This window comes from Podarcis pityusensis (genome assembly GCF_964106645.2).
Source record: "Podarcis pityusensis genome assembly, chromosome: 4".
Lineage (NCBI taxonomy): Eukaryota > Metazoa > Chordata > Lepidosauria > Squamata > Lacertidae > Podarcis > Podarcis pityusensis.
The window spans coordinates 63,987,723-64,009,036 of record NC_138027.1 but is presented as its reverse complement, the minus strand read 5'-3'; the positions used below and the strand labels follow the sequence as shown (position 1 = coordinate 64,009,036).

The 21,314-nt window shown below is 40.3% G+C and overlaps 1 protein-coding gene and 1 long non-coding RNA gene across 3 annotated transcripts in view; one reads left to right on the top strand and one right to left on the bottom strand.

Annotated features, from left to right (window-relative positions):
* The window catches only part of POLA1 (DNA polymerase alpha 1, catalytic subunit), a 193,789-nt gene that overhangs the window by 98,760 nt on the left and 73,715 nt on the right, over positions 1–21,314 (top strand). For both annotated transcript variants that reach the window (XR_013985674.1, XM_081003459.1), the window contains exon 35: positions 20,778–20,894. Coding sequence is in view for 1 of the 2 variants with exons in the window: in XM_081003459.1 (XP_080859585.1) it covers positions 20,778–20,894 (117 nt within the window). In the remaining variant the exon portion in view is untranslated. The remainder of the gene's footprint in view (positions 1–20,777; positions 20,895–21,314) is intronic.
* On the bottom strand, positions 9,219–20,779 carry LOC308476098. Its single transcript, XR_013985712.1, has 3 exons — positions 20,566–20,779; positions 14,039–14,212; positions 9,219–9,655 (listed from the first exon to the last, which is right to left on the bottom strand). It is a non-coding gene; the product is annotated as an uncharacterized lncRNA (long non-coding RNA).

Genomic DNA, 21,314 nt, shown 5'->3' with positions numbered 1-21,314 from the left:
ATAATAATAATTATTATTATTATTATTATTATTATACCCCACCCATCTGGCTGGGTTTCTCCCCCCTAGCCCTTGATTAGCGTTATGACTGATGTCATTAGGGAATATATCCAACAACAAAGTGCAGTGTGCAGATCCACTGGAGCAAGGTGGGAGGGAGGCAGTGCACAGTCCTTCTCCACTCAAGCCAGTCTCACTGCTTGACTGTTGGGCCAGAGAACACCTGAAGGTTCAGCTGATCCCTGGCTCCAAGTTGAGCACAACTGTGATGAGAAATTATTTGCCTTTTCTGTACCATGGGCTTGAGTGATGTTCCAGGGTGAATGGTATGCATTGCATGTGGGCAAAAGGTTCCACCAAGTTATAGGCTGAACAGCCGCCTTGCATTGCCCCTGTGAAATAGTGTGCTGTATAAACATCAGTATATTGCAATTCATAAATATCAATATATCTTGGTACATGTATCTAGAAGCCTCCCTGGGCTCCCTTGGGAGGAAGGGTGAGACGTAAAGTAGGTAAATAAGCAAATGTCCTTATTTTCACAATTGCTGTGTGAAATAGATCAGCTGATCAATAATCCAAGGCCCTCAAATGTGCTTCCTACGTAAGCAGAGATGTTCAGCCGCAATTGTCTCTTCCTGGATCACATTAGCTGTTGTAAAACACTGTGTTAGAGTAAGAAAATACATATCTAAATGTGATTCTTGGTATGTTTAGGGACTTGCCAAATCATGGTGCACACCAATATTAAGATGATGGTGATGATGATTGATAATAATAATTTATTAAACATGAATTGCATGTGGGCTGTGTTACTATTTTACATTCACTTGCATATAGTATTAATAGAGAAATGTTGGAATGCTGCAGATATTGCACCCAAAATGGTAATTACAGTGTAAGTAGAGACTTCCTATCAGATGTTTTGGTATTTAACTTGTAAGTTCATTTTAGCATGCACACTTACCTAACACTGCCAAGACGAGAAGCAGCTTTCTGAAATGCTAAATAGTTTGTGCTTAATTGTCTGCAGTAGAACAGCTGCTAATACCAGGGGGAAAATGCCGTCTCATCATTAGGCCTGTTGTGTCCAAAAAAAAAAAAGCAGACAAGACTGCTGTAGCTACCCTGTCTGCTTTGGCACTCGTATTCTCCCTCACTCAGTTTTCAATGTGTAATGAAGAGCTGGAGGACAATATTCTGTAATTAAGGATTCCATTAAGATGAAGAAAAGAGCAAATGGGGTTGGTTGTTCTCCTAGCAGAAGGGGGAAAAATTGTCTGGGGTGGGGGATAGTGGTAGTAGTGTAGTGAGGGGGAGAGGTGGGTGGAGAGACTAAGTCAGGGCTGTTTGTTGAATATACTGTTAAGGACTGTTACCATCCTAATTAATCAAGTTAGAAATTACAGCTGTAGTCGGTTTCCCCCCAATTCTTGTTATCAATTTTCTTCTCTTTTGAGACAAAGCAAATATAAATTTTGTGTTCATTTGTCATTCGTTCTTTGACTTCAGCATCTCTGAAAATAACAATGTAGCACAAAAGACCAGTATTTACCTAGTTGTAATGTGGGTTGCCATGGTGTTTTGCAAATTATTGCAATTATGTTCACCATGCGAGTCGCCCTTGGTAACTGGCGAAAAAACTGATAATCCTGTTTTGAACAAAAGGTCAAATTGCTGAATAGAAAGTCTTGATTAACTAAAAGATGTACAAAGTGGAATTATTTCCTACCATTCAGAAATAGTTCTTGATCGGGTTTGGGGGAGGGGGTGAGTAAGTACATCTGATTACTGAAGTACAAAGCATTGAAAGGATGTTGTCTTGAGCCTTTCATGTAGTCTTAATGGTGGCTTTTTTGTCAAATTTACCCATTTGCGGCATTGAAAGAGGCAGCTGCATTTAAGCTGGAGAGATGGTGCTTTTTCAAGAGTTTAGTGCATGGAAAGTTCTCAGCAGTATCTGCAGTTTACTATTAGTCTGTGGTCTATTAAAACTGATGTGCTGCATTTGAGCCCATTGCTCTCAGTGCTTGTGAAACCCTTTGACTGATGATCTAATAAAGTGCTCTTACTGGACAATCTCTGATCAGATACTTGAAAAAAAAATCACAAGTTTTTGGAGTGGATGGGGGTGGGTGAAAGAGGTTATAGTGAACATTTGTCCTTGTAAACCATATGAGGACAATATATTTCCCATTTAAAAAGCAATGAACACTTTTTGAGGTTATATTTCTTGTAATTTTGTAAAAATAAAATAAAAATGTTTTACATTCTCTTCCCGTCCGAACTCTGCATTTTTAGCAAAGCATAATAATGTTAAAGAGCAAGGGGAATATTGCTAGTCACCTGGAAGGTAATGGCTGGAACTTGGGAGAGGCTGTGTGAGAGCGAAATGAGAGCAAAATAACCCTTAGCAAGTTTGTGGGTTTACATTCTGCATCACCTAGCAACCCCTTGGCTCAGTCAGCTCACTTGTCTACCCTCAGTCTTGTTTACAGACTGTTCAAACTGTCCTCCGAAACCATGAAAGATATTCAGTTTCATTAGTACCATTCTCAAAGAGAAAATAATTAAACTTAAATGAACAAACAGTGCTTGGTAATGCTTTTAAATGCTTTTTTAAAAAACTGGTTTTGAGGTGCCCACTGCGGAGACCTTTCTTTCAATGCCACCAGAAGGTCTTTCTCATTTTACGAGAACACAGACTTGTGTAATGTCTTTAACTTTTAAACTTTTATTTATTTTTTAATGTTCAGCAAAGTGTTCTATAAGCAACATATGAAATGTGACATTAATATTGCTTTGGTACATGATGTCTTTCTCTTTTCTTTTCCTTTTGGAGCAACCATTAAAGTTATTTTTGGAATTCAGTAGCCACACATGAAACATGGTTTATGAAATTCCTTTAGCAAACGTGGAACTGCACCTGCCATGAAATTTTGATTTCTCTCCCCCCACCCCGTCTTTGTATTTTGTTAGATTCTCTTACATGTACAATACATAACTGGACTGTATGAGTTCTTTGTGTTTTGTTGACAGCTGACAGACAAAGCAAAATTATTCTTGAAGGAAGGTACTGTACTTAGTTGTGACCTATTATAGCCTGAGAATGCTGCTTTGAGTAGGATGAATAGAAGGGTATTTTGCAGAATAGACTTGAATATACTTCCAGAGATTTTATCTGTCCATACAGAAATACATATACATTCTCCATTGAGCTTTTTTCAAATGTAATTTTCCATATATAGTCATTTTAAGTATATTTTCCCCAGTTGCTTGCATGGAGCCAAATTTAACTGTATTGGTATTGTCCTACAGTGGTAAAGTAAAATTGCTGGTAATCGTTCGCTTTCTTTGTGCACAATGTGGCAGGCTATGAAGACTTGTATCCCATCCTTTTTAATGTACCTTAGATGCATCTTCTGGTGCTTAGACTCTGATTGCAAATTAAGGCAACAAGACTGAGATATTGGCCTTGATGTGAAGCAGAGCAGAACATGCTTGTTAATTTATTGCATAACATGCAATTGCAAAGGTTGGAATGCAAACACTTGTAGTGCTATTACATCTGTTTAAATGAGGACCACTGTTTGCATCTAACCTATCATAAGTGTTTAGAGTGCTCTATTATCCTTTCACCAGACTGATGGCAGAACCCGGTCTTTGCACAAATGAGAAGATCAATAAGTTTCAAATAACTTGTATGAAATGACATGTGACTGTACATTTAAAGAGATCTTTAAAAAAAATCAATTTTAATAACATTTAAAACTCATAGATTGACCTACAATATAGCTTGTGTTTCTGTCTTGCTCATAGCTTTGTTTAAAGTATTTGTACATTAACTCTTTTTCTTTTGCATTGTTCCTTTTAGTAGTTTTCTGAGGTTGCACGGTTGTATAGATATAGCATATGTTGATGTTTCAAACATAACATTTGAAAAGCTACCAGGTGCAAGGTTGATAAAACTTTTTCTAAACCATTTTGGACCATACAACCTGTACATTTAATAATAGTTCTCCTGTTTGGAGAATATTTTCCTCTCACTTGGGCAGCCAAAATTCATTTTGCCCCTTGCTGATCTTTTCCCATGATCATTGGTAACTTTCTTATATTCCAATTTTTTTCTGTTTGCTCAAACATTTCCTTGATGTTCAGTTGTGATTCTGTTCCTTCCATGAACCATACAACTACTTCTTGAGCCCCCTGTGGCTCACTTATTGCTTTATAGCAGAACAAAACTGAGAAATCTTAGATGAAAACAATGTGAATATCACATTTTTAAAAACCTGTTCATGCTAGATGATATCTATAGTGTTCCCATTGTGTTTAGGAATCTTCATAAAAAAATAGGCAACATAAGTCTTTAAACATTTTACCATGTGGTACATCAACTGTCAAAAGTTTGTATTAGTTAAAAAAAAACCCAGCAACCAGGCATTGATATAATCTGGGGAGAAGCACAAGTCACTTAGACCTTAGTTTGTTCTTGACAGTCTTTGGTGTAGTATGCAGGCTCTAGTTAAGACAGAGATGGAGGACTCACTGCCCTCTGGATGTTCCTGAACTCCCATCAACACCAAGCAGCATGAACAATGCTCAGGGATGATGTGAGGTGGAGTTCAACAACATCTTTGGAGGTCTTTAAGCAGAGGCTTGACAACCATATGTCAGGAGTGCTCTGATGGTGTTTCCTGCTTGGCAGGGGGTTGGACTCGATGGCCCTTGTGGTCTCTTCCAACTCTATGATTCTATGATTCTATGATCTCAACGGCCACATGTTCCCCATATCTGCATTTGAAAATTGAAAGTCCCAGCTTTTACCATATAAGTTGTGTGTTTGTTGCTTTAATTACTGCAGAGATAAGTTTGAACATGGGATACATAAATGTTGAAATGAAACAAAGGAAGCGCACAAGGAGCCCAAATGCAAGTTGATTTAATAGTAATGATTTCAAGGCAGTCTCCACTAATTCCATGTTTGAAGTGGTAATTTGAGGGCTAATTTAAACATTACATCTCCCATGTAGAGGCTGCTGAACAGCACTTACCCACATCAGTGTGTTCCATGCAGTGGGCATAATTTATAATTCATAAAAACCTCTTACCCCTGCACCATCTACATTCCAGTACAGGCACCTCCAGGGAGTGACTACTCATTCACAAACACTGCATCTGCCAGTGCACAGGATAAGAGACTTTTAAAGGTTGTGCCTACTGTCTGGAGAATAGGCACTTACAGGCAGCTTCAACATGGAGAGCGTACCATTTTAAAATGACCCTTGGAATAAGAATATTTTAAGTAAGTTCAATACAGTTACATACGCTTCGGGTTACATACGCTTCAGGTTACATACTCTGCTAACCCAGAAATAGTACCTCGGGTTAAGAACTTTGCTTTAGGATGAGAACAGAAATCACGCAGTAGCGGCGTGGCGGCAGCAGGAGGCCCCATTAGCTAAAGTGGTACCTCAGGTTAAGAACAGATTCAGGTTAAAAACTGACCTCCAGAATGAATTAAGTTCTTAACCCGAGGTACCACTGTATATGATTTAAAAATGGTAAACATAATGAATTCACATAATGTATGGCAAACATTTGTACGGAGTGGATTTACGGGCATACTCTCCTGTCATTGCTTTCATTTTTGTTTAAGGAGTGCATCACTGGCAATATTAGGGAACAAAGGGAGGGAAACCTTGAGCAGTGTATAACTTAAATTTTTAGGATATTTGTGGAAAAGTGTCTCTCTTTTAATCTTCCCCAGAAGACTCATCCAAGTAAAGACATTCCTGAAAGATGACATAGAAATACTTGCTTTATTAGGAACCTAGTACACTAAGCATATTTATACATAACAAGATAATGGTAGCCTTAAATGTATTACTTGCGTGTTTCACTGCACATTCAAAACATATCCAATCCCACAGTCCACACACATGGACACAAGTTTTAGCCCATGCTGGTCACCAGCAGCTTGCTTTTCTCTATGAATCAGAAATGACTTGTAAGAAAATGCATTTGCTTTTTCCAGGCATTTGTGTCTGAAAATCCGGCTATGTGCTATAGAACCAATTGAGAACCAAAGAGCTTTTTATGAGGAGGCTATTCAGAAGCTCAGGCTAGATTCATTTTGGGGAATGATGACCAACTATGTTTGTGGGTTGACTATTGGCCTCATTCTTCCTTGGTTCCTCATCTTTCAAACATGTCAGTTTAACATGCACTCCAGTATTTTGTGAGGTAAACCGTTTCTGTGGAAGTCAAGGATGTGTTGGACAAAATAGTGAACCAACTGTCAGTATGCCAACTTAATAATACTAAAGATTATGTTAGTAAGTATTCATTAAGTGTCATGTGGTTTCAGTTTTCATAGTAGCCCTCCCACAACACAAAGTATGTTACCCCCCCCCCAAAAAAAACAACAACACACCCTCAGTTGTTCATTGTTATATCTATCCTTTAAAACTACCACCTTAGTTCTTTTTCATTAGTAATATGAACCGGAATGTAGGACAAGCAGTGTGGAGATTTTTGAGCAACATGTACTAGCACTTTGCTCATTTTTGTTAAACCATAGTTAGACATTAACTGTGGTTTAATGTGATTTGTAAACATAGCCACTGGCCACAGTAAAAAATTGTACATTTTAAAAACATAAAACGTAAGACAACAAATAACATGTTTGCACAGCAGGTAAACGGTAAGCAGACAAATCACTTCAGGCAGTATGTTTTCAGCTTATTCATTATTGAGTGGGAAGTTAGGATCCAGAAGGAATAATCTGATTGGTGCTTATAACTTCCACTCTGCGCTCTAACAAAACTGTGCACACTTTTCAGGGTAACAGTGTATTTTTTTCTTCCTAAAGTATTATATAATTTAACTTGAATTTTTTTTTTTTGAAATATTTCTTGTACTCTACTTTTTCTTGGAGATCATGTATGTATAGAGCTTGCTGTCAGGACATACAGCTTGATTGCTACTTTTCTTAATTTCATCCTTTTACTTCCGTCCTTATTGGTTTTATGCCATCATATATATTAGTTCTGTATAGTTCTCCATAACTTTCCAGGTTTTTAGCCTGTTAGTTTCCTAATTAGTCGAGTTGCATCTATTTTTATCTACCTCCGAAACTGAATAGTACAAAATCTTTTATCGTATCGATTTAGGAAAATGTGACTTTTCCATGTAAAAGTATGATTAGATAAATTGCTTGCTCTTGTCTGCTGTCATTGAAAATACAAGTGTGCGCTCAGGTCTTATAGGCTTCCCATAGGCATCAGATTGACCACTGTGAGAACAGAATGCTGGACTTAAATGAGTCACAATACGTTTCAAGCTGTTTCATCTCTAATATAGGCTAGTGCTAGTGTAAGGAAGTACTTAGGCAGGTCTTGAGGGGAGGGTGCAGATGATATCTGGCTTTTGTCCTGTACCATAAAGAGTTACATAATTATTTTGCCTCAGGCATCACTAAGGACTGGGTTTTCTACCCTTCCAATGTGTAGGATACCCCTTGTAGCTGAAGCAGCACAACATTTCCCTACTCTATCTGCAATGGATTCAGAGGATGTTGCTTTACTCACTTTATAAAAATATTTATATAGCACTTTATCATAAAGATATATCACAGCAGTTTAAAGCCATTGAGAGATCAATGAGAATCAACAGGATCATACTCTCACTGGCGAAGGTGTAAGACAGGTGTAATTTAAGAATAGTTTTGCTACCGTCTCTTCCAGCTGGCCTGGGACCATTCAGACTCAGAGTCATTGATTATTTCCATGGCCCAACCAACCATCTTGTCTCTACGAGATTTTACCAGCCATGGTAAAAGGGCCAGGAACAGTGGTGACCTGCACCAGTTGAAGTACCTTGTCCACATCCTCAAGCTGTTAACATAAATCCCAAGGAGACATCATGGAGAGGATGATTGGAACAGGATGAGAGTTGGGAGAAGTTGTCAGGTGCTGACCCTGTGGTGCTGACCCAGGTGCTGACCCAGAAAGGCTGCGTCCCAGCAGATGCAACTAACTTTATCTTCAAAATGCCTTGTAAACAAGTCACATTGGGCCACCAAGGGTCCCATAGACTTCCTTGGGCATATGAAAGGCCTCAAATTATCTGGAAAAGCTCTGTTGACCATTTTGAATTGCTTTTTTTTAAAGGGAGGAAAGGCTCAGATTTCTCTTGCTCTTTTTTATGTTTATTCTACCAATGTTTCTGTAGAGCAGGTGTGATCTGGTTGGAGCTTGGGGGTGATGCCAACCAGTCAGAATTGAACAAGTAGCTAGAACATAGCTGTCAACTTTTCCCTTTTCTTGCGAGGAACCCTATTAGGAATAAGAGAATTTCCTTTTTTTAAAAAGGGGAAAGTTGACAGCTATGAGCTAGAATATAGAACTGTAGAGTTGGAAGGAACCCCGAGGGTCACCTAGTCCAAGCCCCTCCAATGCAGGAATCTCAGCTAAATCATACCTGACAGGTGACCAAACACTGTGTAAAAACCTCCAGTGAAGAAGAGTCCACCACCATCTAAGGGAGTCTGTTCTACTGTCAAGCAGCTCTTGCTGTCAGAAAGTTCTTCCTGATGTTTAGTCGGATACTCCTTTCTTGTAACTTGAAGCCATTGGTTTTCATTCTACCTTCCGGCATAGGAGAAAACAAGCTTTCTTCATGTGACAGCCCTTTAGATATTTGAAGATGGCTATCATATTTCCTCTGCACACATTCCAGCTTATCAATATCCTTCTTAAATTGTGGTGGCCAGAATTGGACACAGTATTCCAGGTGTGGTCTGACCCAAGGCAGAATAGAGCGGGACTATTACTTCCCTTGATCTGGATACAATGGTTCTGTTGATGCACCCTAGAATAACATTGCCTCCCCCGCTGCATTAGACTGTTGACTCGTGTTAATCTCCCAGTTTGGTGTCATCTGCAAAACGAATGAGCATCCCCTCAATTCCTTCATCCATGTCATTTATAAAGACATTGAGCAACAACAGGCCCAGGATAAAACCCTGTGGCACCCCACTTGTCACCTTTCTTCGAGGTTGGTGAGGAAACATTAGTGAGCACTCTTTGCACAATAATGAGCAAATAATCCTGGAAGTTGCCCAGAGTGGCCAGGAAAACCCAACCAGATGGGCGGGGTATAAATAATAAAATTATTACTATTATTATTGGGGTTTGGTCAGTCAACAAGCTACAAATCCACCTAACAGTTACCTTGTCCAGCCCACATTTTCCCAGTTTCTCCACAGGAATATCTTTGGGGACGTTGCCAAAAACCATACTGAAATCAAGATGCATTATATCCACAGCATTCCCCTAATCCACAAAGCTTGTAACTCTTATCCAAAAATGAAATGAGATTCATCTGGCATGACTTGTTTTTGAGAAACCCATGTACATCTTAGTATTCACAGCATCCTTTTCTAAGTGCTTATAGACCAAACATTTAATTATCTGTTCTAGGCCCTTTTCTGATATTGATGTCAAGGTGACCACTCAGTAGTTACCTTTGTCTTCTTACCCCCCCCCCCTTTTTGGAACATGGGGATATTCTCCCAGGAATATGCTGCATCCATTGCTGTCATTATGGTCTGTGTTCCATGGCTGAATAGCTTGCATGTGGCAGTTTTCTGCTGCTGGGACTGGGGCAAGATCAGTGAGTTATGTCTCTAGGGTGTTTGGTCAGGGCCAGTGTTTGTTTGAAATGAAATACACATTCTTTGTTATTCTTCCACCCACATGGAGCCTCCGTATATCTTCTCTGATCCTGTTGCTTGGGCTGGATCATGCTCAGTATAGTTCAGAATTGTTTAAGGACAATTTTATTTAAATGCTGATTTCAGGTAATGGGAACAAAATGGAATTCTGTTCAGTCCCCAATCTACACTTAATTTAGGCAACTGTGAATACAGTATACTGCAGTGATCTGTTCCAACATACACACTTATTGCAATGTATATTTGTTATTTAGAACCTGAGTGGAAATTTTCATTAGTTTTAATACCACCATGCTTGTTTAAACCTTATTTTCATGTTCTGCGAAGCACATTCATTTCAAATTGAATTGCAAAGTTCTTTGGTTATGGTATAATCAAGGAAATAAATGATTGGCTTTGTGTGGTTTCCAAAGACAATGGATATTAATCAAACATGGGTTAAGAATAGTGCACTTCAGCACATTCATTTGAAACACACTGCATATGTTGAGTATGATAAAGTTTTATTTAAAGCAAATCAAGACCAGAAGCTTAATTATAAAATCAAAACAAGAAGCATAAAGATAGCAGTGATCACACATTTATCTTCATGTTCAATTTCCATGCATAATACCACCAGTTATTGATATCATTATAGAAGAGATTAACTGATAGTAAGTACAAATAAGTGCAAATAAGTATTGAATGTAGAGGTGACAAAAAAGAAAAGACCACTTTAATGTTAATTATAATTGCTCGGAAGTCAGGACAAATTACATTATTTTCTACATGAATGAAAGGATGCTTGATGTTGGTATCAAAGATATAGTTTGCTAACCTGCAGGTGACTTATCATGCCCTGTTTTAACAAACTGCAGGAGTGTTGAAGTTAGACCTTAAGTGCAAAACTAAGTTCCTTCAACATCCAACCATATCTATCAGTTATAAGGAAGCTGACAATTTAATTTATATTATAATGTTCCTAAAGTGAAAGGCAGAAAGCAAGACGATCTGTTTTCTAACATCAAGAAGTATTATAGGACTTGCATGTGGGAGGCTAGCATTATTAAATATATGACACTTCAGTTATCATTTAACCAATCATGAGCAAATGTTTTCTGCCTCATAGAATTATGTACGATTCTGTTTTTAGCTTTTGTTTTTTTGTTGGTTTGAAATTGTAGGTGAACAAAGATTAAAAAACAGTACTTCCTCCGAGATCAAGTTTTTTCAAGGTGCAGGCCAGCTTCTACTGACCATATTTCTGCAGGTAGTGAAACACTGTGATGTACACCAGTTCATACAGCTTGGCTTTACCCTAACACAGTATTTTTTTCAGCCCAGCTCTAAGCATGTCCGCTTGGAAGTTAGAAGGAAAGCAGAATTGTTCTTGCAGTTTGGAAGCAGAATCGTTCTTGCAGTTTGTTTTCCTCGCCACATTCTTCGTCATCAAAAGATGTGATTAAAATAAAATTGAATTCTTAGAGTTTGCATGGCACCGCCTCCTATTTCTAGCCCCCAAAGCTAAAGGATGCTCCCCAAAAGTGAGAACTTGCATAAATTACACAAGAAGTCCAAAGCATATGAAATTGCTGGCTTAATGCTATGCAAATCCCAATTTTTCAAAAAGGCTTTGAACTTCAGTTCATTGTTCTAGTCATGTTGGTAGAGTCTATAGGTGGAAATTGGTTTATGAGATACGTAAATATGATATCTTAGTGTCGGCATACATTATTCTGCTCTGTCTCTGTCGTGGGAAAGGGTGCAACACTTTGGGTCATCCTAGAGCTCAACTGTAGTGATGCATTTAGCTGTAGCATGCATGTGGGCGGGGTGTGTGTGTGTGAATGCCACCTCTTCCTCTTGTTTTAGGTAACTTTCTCTGAAATGCTTATGGGGTCTGAACTGGCCAAGGATGAGACATTGTGCTTGTAGTGAGTAACTGAATGAAGATGTCAATGCAGCGTGCAGCAGCTGTGATAAAGGCTAATTCCATGCTATGGATCATTAGGAAAAGAAAGCTATTCCACCACTAACTTCAGCAGTAGCCATTTCTTCATCTGTACATGCTCTGCTTCAGGCTTCATATTCCAAATCCTAGTGACAATCGCACCTTCCCGGTATGCATGTTCTGCTCCTGTATTCAACACCCCCAAACCTGGCCAAAGCAACATGTTATCAGTTTTTCATGCCCCTTTGTAATGTACTGCCACTCTCCACTCTGAGTATAATTCACCCTTCTTTGCCTCAGCTGATTCTGGAAAGGGAGCAACACATCTTTTCACTTCCTGACTCGCCTGCTGTACCGCTTTCAGAAGCGAGAGCACCTTTGCTTTCTTTGGATATGCAAATCATGGCTATGATCTCAAAGGAATTGGGAGAAGGCCAATCTGTGGGTGTGTCAATAAGAATGTGAATTTTTTTTTTATTACAGTGGCTTTTGGTCTTCAGTTGTGAATATGCCTATAGTAAAATAGAATAACTGACTTTCTTAAATGTTGGCCTCTTAGAAAGATGTGGATTCTTTGCTGTCACAGTAGCAGAACGTCAAGAATGTTATAAGAATGTATACATTCACCATGCGCTGTAGTAGAGTCACAGCTTAAGCTTATTACGTAAAAGAAAAAAATTGCATTGATTGATTGAATTTATATACTGCCCTATACCTGGAGTTCTCAGGGCGGTTCACAGAATAATAAAATTCAAATAATACACTGTGGTGCTCTAGACGTTTATACATGGCCCAAATTCTGCCCTACAGCTGCAATCTGGCATTAAACAGTACTAGAGTTGATATAAACACACTTTTCAATAAACTTCACACTTGCTTGAATGCTGTCAGGTAGGTATGGGCTTATGTTGTTTTCTACCATTCAGATAAAGAAAGCAGTTATAACATCTCTTTAAGGACTTCATTGTTACTTTATTTAATATATTCCCTAAGGTTTAATACAGCTTTTTAAAGTATGAAAGGTGTGTAGTTACTATGGTGATGCAATGCCATATGAAAATGAAGAGATATTGTTAGATCGTATTAGTGTTGGTTGTCGATCTGTCATCCTGAAGACAGTTGAAGAACTTTGTACATAAGCAATAATACTTATGCATTCCCTTTGATCCCATCTGTCTAGATCGAACAAAGTACTTGAAGTACCAAGTAGGAAATTACTCTTTAAATAGGATAAGAGTTTAAAAACAACTATGATAAACATAGGTTAAAAAAAAACTTCAAGAAAAGGAATATGGCTGTTGGGGGTGGAAAATCCCCAGAAAAATCCAAGGTAGATATGTCTTTTAATAGTGAGAATCTGAATAAGTTGTTGGAAATTAGTACATTAACTTTAATTTATTGATATATTTTTCAAAAGTTTTTAATTCTACATCCACATAGTGATATTCAAGAACGCTAATGCTTGAATTGGCAATGTCTTATAATTTCAAGAATCAAGAATCAATTATACTGAACACAAATAATAGCATACACTGAATTGTTGCTTTCAACAAATGATGCTTACTTTGACAAAACTAGGGCTGCAACTTTTGATTGATTGATTGGCTGGCTACATTAATTGATTAAAGAAATTTGTAAACAACTAAAAAGATACCCCCTAATTAATCAGTTGGCAGATGTAAAAAGAAAATGTTAATACAGGAACTTACAAAACTACATATGCAAGGACTTTCTGGAGGTATGAAGAGGGAGTGCCTTTCCTAAAATGCCTACTGCAACTCGCTTGTGCATCATCTACAAATGAAAAACTGTGCTGCTTGTTTAAAAACTTTTTTTTTTACCCACATGCAAATTTAATTGCTAGATTAATTGACCAGACTAATAACTTTAATCAGGTAAAGATGTTTAATTGGGTTACAGTTCTTAAGAAAAGCCCCAAACTACTATTACTATTACAAATGTGCATTAGTGAGTGACTAGTCCATGAATATCGACAGACATCAATATAAAACAAAAACAATTAGCTGCTTCTGCGATCTAGTCTATGAAGCAGTTTTACTTAGATGTTTAAAACTTACACGGACAATATGACCAAGCAAGGGAACTATTGATTAAACCACTATTGGCAAATTGGCCGGGTCAATCTGAAGCCTACTATATCAAATATCTTCTGGATGACAGGTCCAGTGATATCACAGTGGCCATGGCAAAGTTTCTTTCAGTAGTCATACGAATCAAAGATCAACATACCCATGACTAAACAAATAACGCTTTGGTCTCCCTTCCCTGGGGGGTTGTCTATATGAGTCTGTATTTTATTATGTATCTATGTTATGGGTCGTTGGACCGCAATAGAGTTTATTATTACTTACCTGTATAGTTTATAGCTCTAGTCCTCATGGATTGGATGATGTGCTTGAAAGGGTGTAAGCCTGCTGAGATCTCAAGCCAGTAAGGTGGCTCAACAGACTCCCAGAGTTTCTTGTATAGCTTCAGTTTCTTGTATAGCTTAGCTTCTTCTTCCCACTCCTCCATGGTCAGAAAACCTGGTATTGTACCAAACAGCGTTCCTTATTTTAGAAGGCACATTTGCAATGAATTAGTTTATATTAATAATGGCTATTAACATTGTTTGATGAGAGGTTAGAAGAATAATATTCTTTTTAAAGCATGCATATGATCAGGATACCTCATCTGTTTTAAAGAAGAATTGGGAACAAGTATGAAAGGCATTATATAGTTTAAGCTGGTCACTTATTAGTCAGACTTGGGAAAATATTCTCAGTCTACTCTGGATGGGTTTCTTTATTGCCGAAGGTCTAATCACTATGTTTGGGGCCAGAAATAAAAAAATCGCACCCTACAAAGCCCTGAGTGAGGCCTGTTCAATGGCTTCAGGCAAACCCAAGATCAAGAATTATTAGATGATGGATGTACTTGAATATCGCTACTGTATGTGGATAATTCTTTGATCAAGAATCAGTGAATAGATGTACGTGTCTTCAGACGAGCTGAAAACATAAGTGAGCAACAGAGAGAATAATATGCCAAAGAGAGTTGGGGGAAAGAATACAGCCCTGTTTCACACCACTCTTTATAGGGAATGCATTCAAGGATTAGCCATCATATTGGACAGTGCCATGCATGTTCTTGTGGAAGGACACAATCATCTTGTAGAGCTTAGGTGGACATCCTATCTTATTGAGCAGTATGAAGAATCCTTTTTGGCTGTTGATGTCAAAGGCCTTCATTGGGTCTAGGAAGGTGATGTACAAAAGGCATCTCTATTCTTGGCATTTCTCCTGCAGCTGATGCAGTGAGAAAATCATGTTGACAGTTGACCTTTGAGATCTAAAGAAGCATTGTGACTCAGTATAGACCCTGTCAGTGAGTGACTGTAATCTGTTGAGAACTATACGGGCAAAAGCTTTCCATACAGTACACAGCAGGAATATTCCCTGGTAGTTGTTACATTCATGGTGGTCACCTTTGTTCCCCACTTGGCCTCACGGTTGTGGTCCAAAGGAAAGCAGATCAATATGTCTGTCACCAGCTTGGCTGCAGGAGTTCCTGGAAGGAGGTGTACAAGGTGCCATCCTTAGGGTCTCCACTCTGGATTTACGCCTTAGCCTTTTCTTCTCCCAAAGATATCCTGGAGGTTGGCAGAGGTTTAGGACCAGAGTTTTCCTTCTCCTACCTTCCCAGCTTGACAAGCCCCATCTGCACCTCCCTTCCTTCTATAGCACATACAGAAACTGACTTCTTGACCACTGAGCCCACTATTGGTCTTGTCGGCTCAATTCTCTGGAGACTGTCTTCACATGCAGGGGAAAGTCCCCAACTCACTGAGTCTGAGACCCATCGGCTACCCTAACCTGGTTTAGCCAGCCAGTTGAAGCAGTTTTCCGGGGTGTGGCTGCTGTTGCATGCTGACAGCTTCTAGGAGCCACAGGTGAGAGCTGAGTGCAGGGTAGGGACCAAACGTGGCCAGAGAACTCCAGAAGAAGCACAACGTGCCCACTATTAGTACTATCCATTCCCTATCACCCCATCTGTAGGGTCCATGATTTTCATAGTGTGCTGGTTTTGACAATGAAGATGCTGAATAAAAAAATGTTTTACCTTTCATAGAATCATAGAATCATAGAGTTGGAAGAGACCACAAGGGCCATCGAGTCCAACCCCCTGCCAAGCAGGAAACACCATCAGAGCACTCCTGACATATGGTTGTCAAGCCTCTGCTTAAAGACCTCCAAAGAAGGAGACTCCACCACACTCCTTGGCAGCAAATTCCACTGTCGAACAGCTCTTACTGTCAGGAAGTTCTTCCTAATGTTTAGGTGGAATCTTCTTTCTTGTAGTTTGGATCCATTGCTCCGTGTCCGCTTCTCTGGAGCAGCAGAAAACAACCTTTCTCCCTCCTCTATGTGACATCCTTTTATATATTTGAACATGGCTATCATATCACCCCTTAACCTCCTCTTCTCCAGGCTAAACATGCCCAGCTCCCTTAGCCGTTCCTCATAAGGCATCGTTTCCAGGCCTTTGACCATTTTGGTTGCCCTCCTCTGGACATGTTCCAGTTTGTCAGTGTCCTTCTTGAACTGTGGTGCCCAGAACTGGACACAGTACTCCAGGTGAGGTCTGACCAGAGCAGAATACAGTGGCACTATTACTTCCCTTGATCTAGATGCTATACTCCTATTGGTGCAGCCCAGAATTGCATTGGCTTTTTTAGCTGCCGCGTCACACTGTTGGCTCATGTCAAGTTTGTGGTCAACCAAGACTCCTAGATCCTTTTCACATGTACTGCTCTCAGGCCAGGTGTCCCCCATCTTGTATTTGTGCCTCTCATTTTTTTTGCCCAAGTGCAATACTTTACATTTCTCCTTGTTAAAACTCATCTTGTTTGTTTTTGCCCAGTTCTCTAATCTGTCAAGGTCGTTTTGAAGTGTGATCCTGTCCTCTGGGGTGTTAGCCACCCCTCCCAGTTTGGTGTCATCTGCAAATTTGATCAGGATGCCCTTGAATCCATCATCCAAGTCGTTGATAAAGATGTTGAATAAGACCGGGCCCAAGACAGAACCCTGTGGCACCCCACTAGTCACTCTTCTCCAGGATGAAGAGGAACCATTGATGAGCACCCTTTGGGTTCGGTCAGTCAGCCAGTTACAAATCCACTGAGTGGTAGCATAGTCAAGACCGCATTTTACCAGCTTCTTTACAAGAATATCATGGGGCACCTTGTCAAATGCCTTGCTGAAATCAAGGTAGGCTACATCCACTGCGTTCCCTTCATCTACCAGGCTTGTAATTCTGTCAAAAAACGAGATCAGGTTAGTCTGACATGACTTCTTTTTCAGAAATCCATGCTGACTATTGGTGATCACAGCATTCCTTTCTAGGTGCTCACAGACTGTTTGCTTAATGATCTGCTCCAGAATCTTCCCTGGTATTGATGTCAGACTGACTGGGCGGTAATTATTTGGGTCCTCTCTTTTCCCCTTTTTGAAAATAGGGACAACATTTGCCCTCCTCCAGTCTGCCGGGACTTCGCCTGTTCTCCAGGAATTCTCAAAGATGACTGCCAGTGGTTCTGAGATCACATCTGCCAGTTCTTTTAATACTCTTGGATGCAGTTCATCTGGCCCTGGAGACTTGAATACATCTAAACTAGCCAAGTATTCTTGTACTATCTCCTTAGTTATTCTGGGCTGTGTTTCCTTTGCTGAATCATTTGCTCCAAATTCTTCAGGTCGGGCATTGTTTTCTTTATCGGAGAAAACTGAGGCAAAGAAGGCATTGAGGAGTTCAGCCCTTTCTGTGTCCCCTGTTTGCATTTCACCATCTTCTCCTCTGAGTGACCCCACTGTTTCTTTGTTCTTCCTTTTGCTACGAACATACCCATAAAAGCCTTTTTTGTTGCTTTTAACCTCTCTAGCAAGCCTGAGTTCATTCTGTGCTTTAGCTTTTCTGACTTTGTGTCTACACGTGCTGGCTATTTGTTTGAATTCCTCTTCGGTGGTTCCCCCCCTTTTCCATTTTTTGTACGCATCCTTTTTTAATCTTAACTCAGTTAAAAGTTCTTTAGATAGCCACCCTGGCTTCTTTAGGCACCTTCCATGCTTCCGTCTCATTGGTATTGCCTGAAGTTGTGCTTTTACTATCTCCCTCTTAACAAACTCCCAGCCATCATGAACTCCCTTTCCTTTTAGTATTACTGTCCATGGGATCTCACCCAGCACTTCCCTAAGTTTTATGAAGTTGGCTTTCTTAAAGTCAAGAAATTGAGTCCTAGTATGCTTGGCTGCTCCTTTCCGCTGTATAGTAAACTTCAGAAGAGCATGATCACTCGAGCCTAATGATCCTTCCACTTCTACCCCACTAACCAGGTCATCAACATTGGTTAGGACCAGATCTAAAATGGCTGTTCCTCTTGTTGCTTCTCCCACTTTCTGGACAATGAAGTTGTCTGCAAGGCCAGTGAGGAATCTGTTTGACCTTATGCTCTTGGCTGAGTTTGACATCCAACAAATATCCGGGTAATTGAAGTCCCCCATTACTACTATCTCCCTTCCTTTTGCATGCTTGGCCATCTGTTCCAGGAAGGCATCATCTATGTCCTCCGTTTGGCTTGGGGATCTAGTAAACTCCCACAATGAGGTCACTGTTATTCTTCTCTCCCTTAATTTTGACCCAAATGCTCTCACTTTGGCTTTGAGGTTCTAAATCTTGGATCTCTTCACAGGTATACACATCCCTGACATATAACGCCACTCCTCCTCCTTTCTTGTCTGGTCTGTTTCTCTGAAATAGATTGTATCCCTCCATTATTACATTCCAATCGTGGGACTTATCCCACCAGGTTTCAGTGATGCCTATTATGTCATATTTAGTTTGCTGTACCAAGAGCTCAAGCTCATCTTGTTTATTTCCCATGCTTTGCGCATTAGTGTACAGACATTGAAGTCCATTAATCATTTCCCCGTGTCTCTTATTTAAGGATTTTTTCCTCCCGCCACTAGGTCTGTGTGCTGTTTGCTCCATTTGGTCTATGACATTTGGATGATCATCTTCATCAATTGATAGACTCCTACCTTCAGGAGCACTGTCTCCCTCCCCCACATTAGTCAGTTTAAAGCCCTCCTGATGAGGTTTCTGAGATTTTTGGCAAAAACATTCCTCCCAACCATTGTGAGGTGCAGCCCATTGTTTGCCAGAAGTCCATCTTCAAGAAACTGCAGTCCGTGATCTAAGAATCCAAACCGTTCCTGTTTACACCATTTGCGAAGCCAGCTGTTCACTTCCACTATTTTTCCCTCTCTCCCTGGGCCACGTCGTTCAACTGGGAGGACAGATGAGATGACAATTTGTGCATTTAATTGCTTCAATTTCCTGCCCAGAGCCTCGTAGTCTCTTTTGATCTTCTGGAGGCTATTGCTTGCAGTGTCATTGACCCACATGAACCAAGAGGAAGGGGTATTTGTCAGTGGGTTTTATGATTCCTTGCAGTCGTTCAGTTACATCTTGGATCTTAGCCCCAGGGAGACAGCACACTTCCTGAGACATCTTGTCAGGCCCACAGATCACTGCTTCTGTTCCCCTCAGTAGGGAATCCCCTATCACCACTACACGCCTCCTCTTAGGTTTGGTTGGGGTTCTTCCGTGGGCTGTCCGTTCCAAGGTTGCCTGCACATTCCCTGAGGACTGACTTTGCTGCTCGTCTTCATATACCTGATCGACTGTAATGAGGGAGAGATCCTCAAATGGAGTCTGCTCTTCGTCTTCCATGCTAGGGGAGAGGATCTCAAAGCGATTGTGTATTTCTAAATCAGAGCGAACCCTGGGCCTCCTACTTCTTTGAGTCACGTTTCTCCATATATCTGGCTCCTGTGTTGGTGAACTAGCCTCCTTCTCAGGGGAGTCCCCTGTCTCCTCCTTGGTGGAGACGGTGTGCTCTGTTGCTTCCAAGAAGAGCTCCAGCTCTCTAATTCTTTGGAGCGTAGCTACATGTTCCTCCAGTTGCTGGACTTTGTCTTCTAAGAGGGCAATCAACATGCAATTGCTGCAGGTAAAGCTGCCTGCAACCTTTGGCAAGATGGCAAACATTGCACAGGAACCGCAGGCGACTGCAGCTGTTCCCTCCCCCTCCATCTTGAGTACGTGTCGTTGGGGGTGGCTACAGCGGTCCTCCATCATAAAAAGCATGAAGACAGGACAAATAACTCCCCCCCAAAAAACCTAGGTCTCCCCCAACAAACATTTGAGACTAGCTCCCCTAAATCTAAAAGATGGAACAAACTGTGCGCGCCGCTACCCTGCAAGCTCTGATAAGCTCCTCCCACAGCTAATCACCTGCGTCAACAGAAACCCTGCCCCCTCTGACCTTTGCACAGGGAGAGCAGCTAATCAGCCACAAAGAAACACACACACAAGAAAACCCTTTTTGCTCCTTCTTCAGCTGCTGCCCTGCAAGCTCTGATAAGCTCCTCCCACAGCTAATCACCTGCCTCAACAGAAACCCTGCCCCCTTTGTTCAAATGCAATCCAGAAGTGAAATCCATGTTTTTTTCTAAGTTGGTACCACCCTACTAAACTACTTAAATAGATTTAATTGGTTGGAATATGTCAGCTATACATGCATGGCTTTCATTAGACACATTCTGTCAGCAGTTGGTTTTCATTGGACACATTTCAGCTAACCTACGTGTTTTGCTTTTAGTGGTCACAATTTATCATATGTGTACTTCTAAGGCTTTCATATGAGTATAGTAGCTAAAACTGATATGTAGAACAATACCCCTACCAGTTTTAACTGGTCCACAGAGGAAATTATGTATACTGGTAATTAGTCATGAGAAACAGGATAGAGACTCAGACAAAACATGTGCTCACGTACTTTTGATTATCTTTTGTAGTTCACATTATTGTAACATCTGGTGTCATTGAACCCTCATGCCGTTAAACTGTCTCTGAAGCTCTTTACCTGGGAATCCAATACTTCAATAAAACTGCTGTATTCTATATTGACCATGCATCAAATAATATAAAACAGTTTGGATTGGGGAGAAGTTTGAAAACAAATCTATGTTTACTGTTTTTTCTCTTTAGGGTTGGCTGAGATGTGAGGAGCCAACATGCCAATATCGTACCCGTCGACTTCCCCTTCGCTTCTCCCGGAATGGTCCTCTGTGCCCAGTGTGTAGAAAGGCTGTTGTTAAACGAGAGGTAAGAATGAAAACCAACGAGAAAAATCCTGTTCTAGTTTTGAAGAGCCTTAAGAACAGTACCTATAGGAAATTATTCTGCGATTATTCCTACCAAAGGCTATCCCTTTCTTATGTGAGAATTCAGTGAAACCCTAGAGCAGAGGAGTAGCGAAAAATGGAAATTGTCCACTTGGAACACATCTAATATGCCTTCCTTGTAAAGGAGCTTTGCACATTCCTTATGGTGTTTTAACTTAAATCGTATAGTGCTGCCTGCGGTGCTTAGACTCAAGAATATTTGCAATATGCTGTCTGCCTATCCTGCAAGAGCCACCTTAGCATGCTACCTACACCTGGATTTGTCCATACAAATTGTACCCACTGTGTAAGCTTTCTGTTTGACCAATTTCTTCCAGTGACATTTACACCATTGAGCATG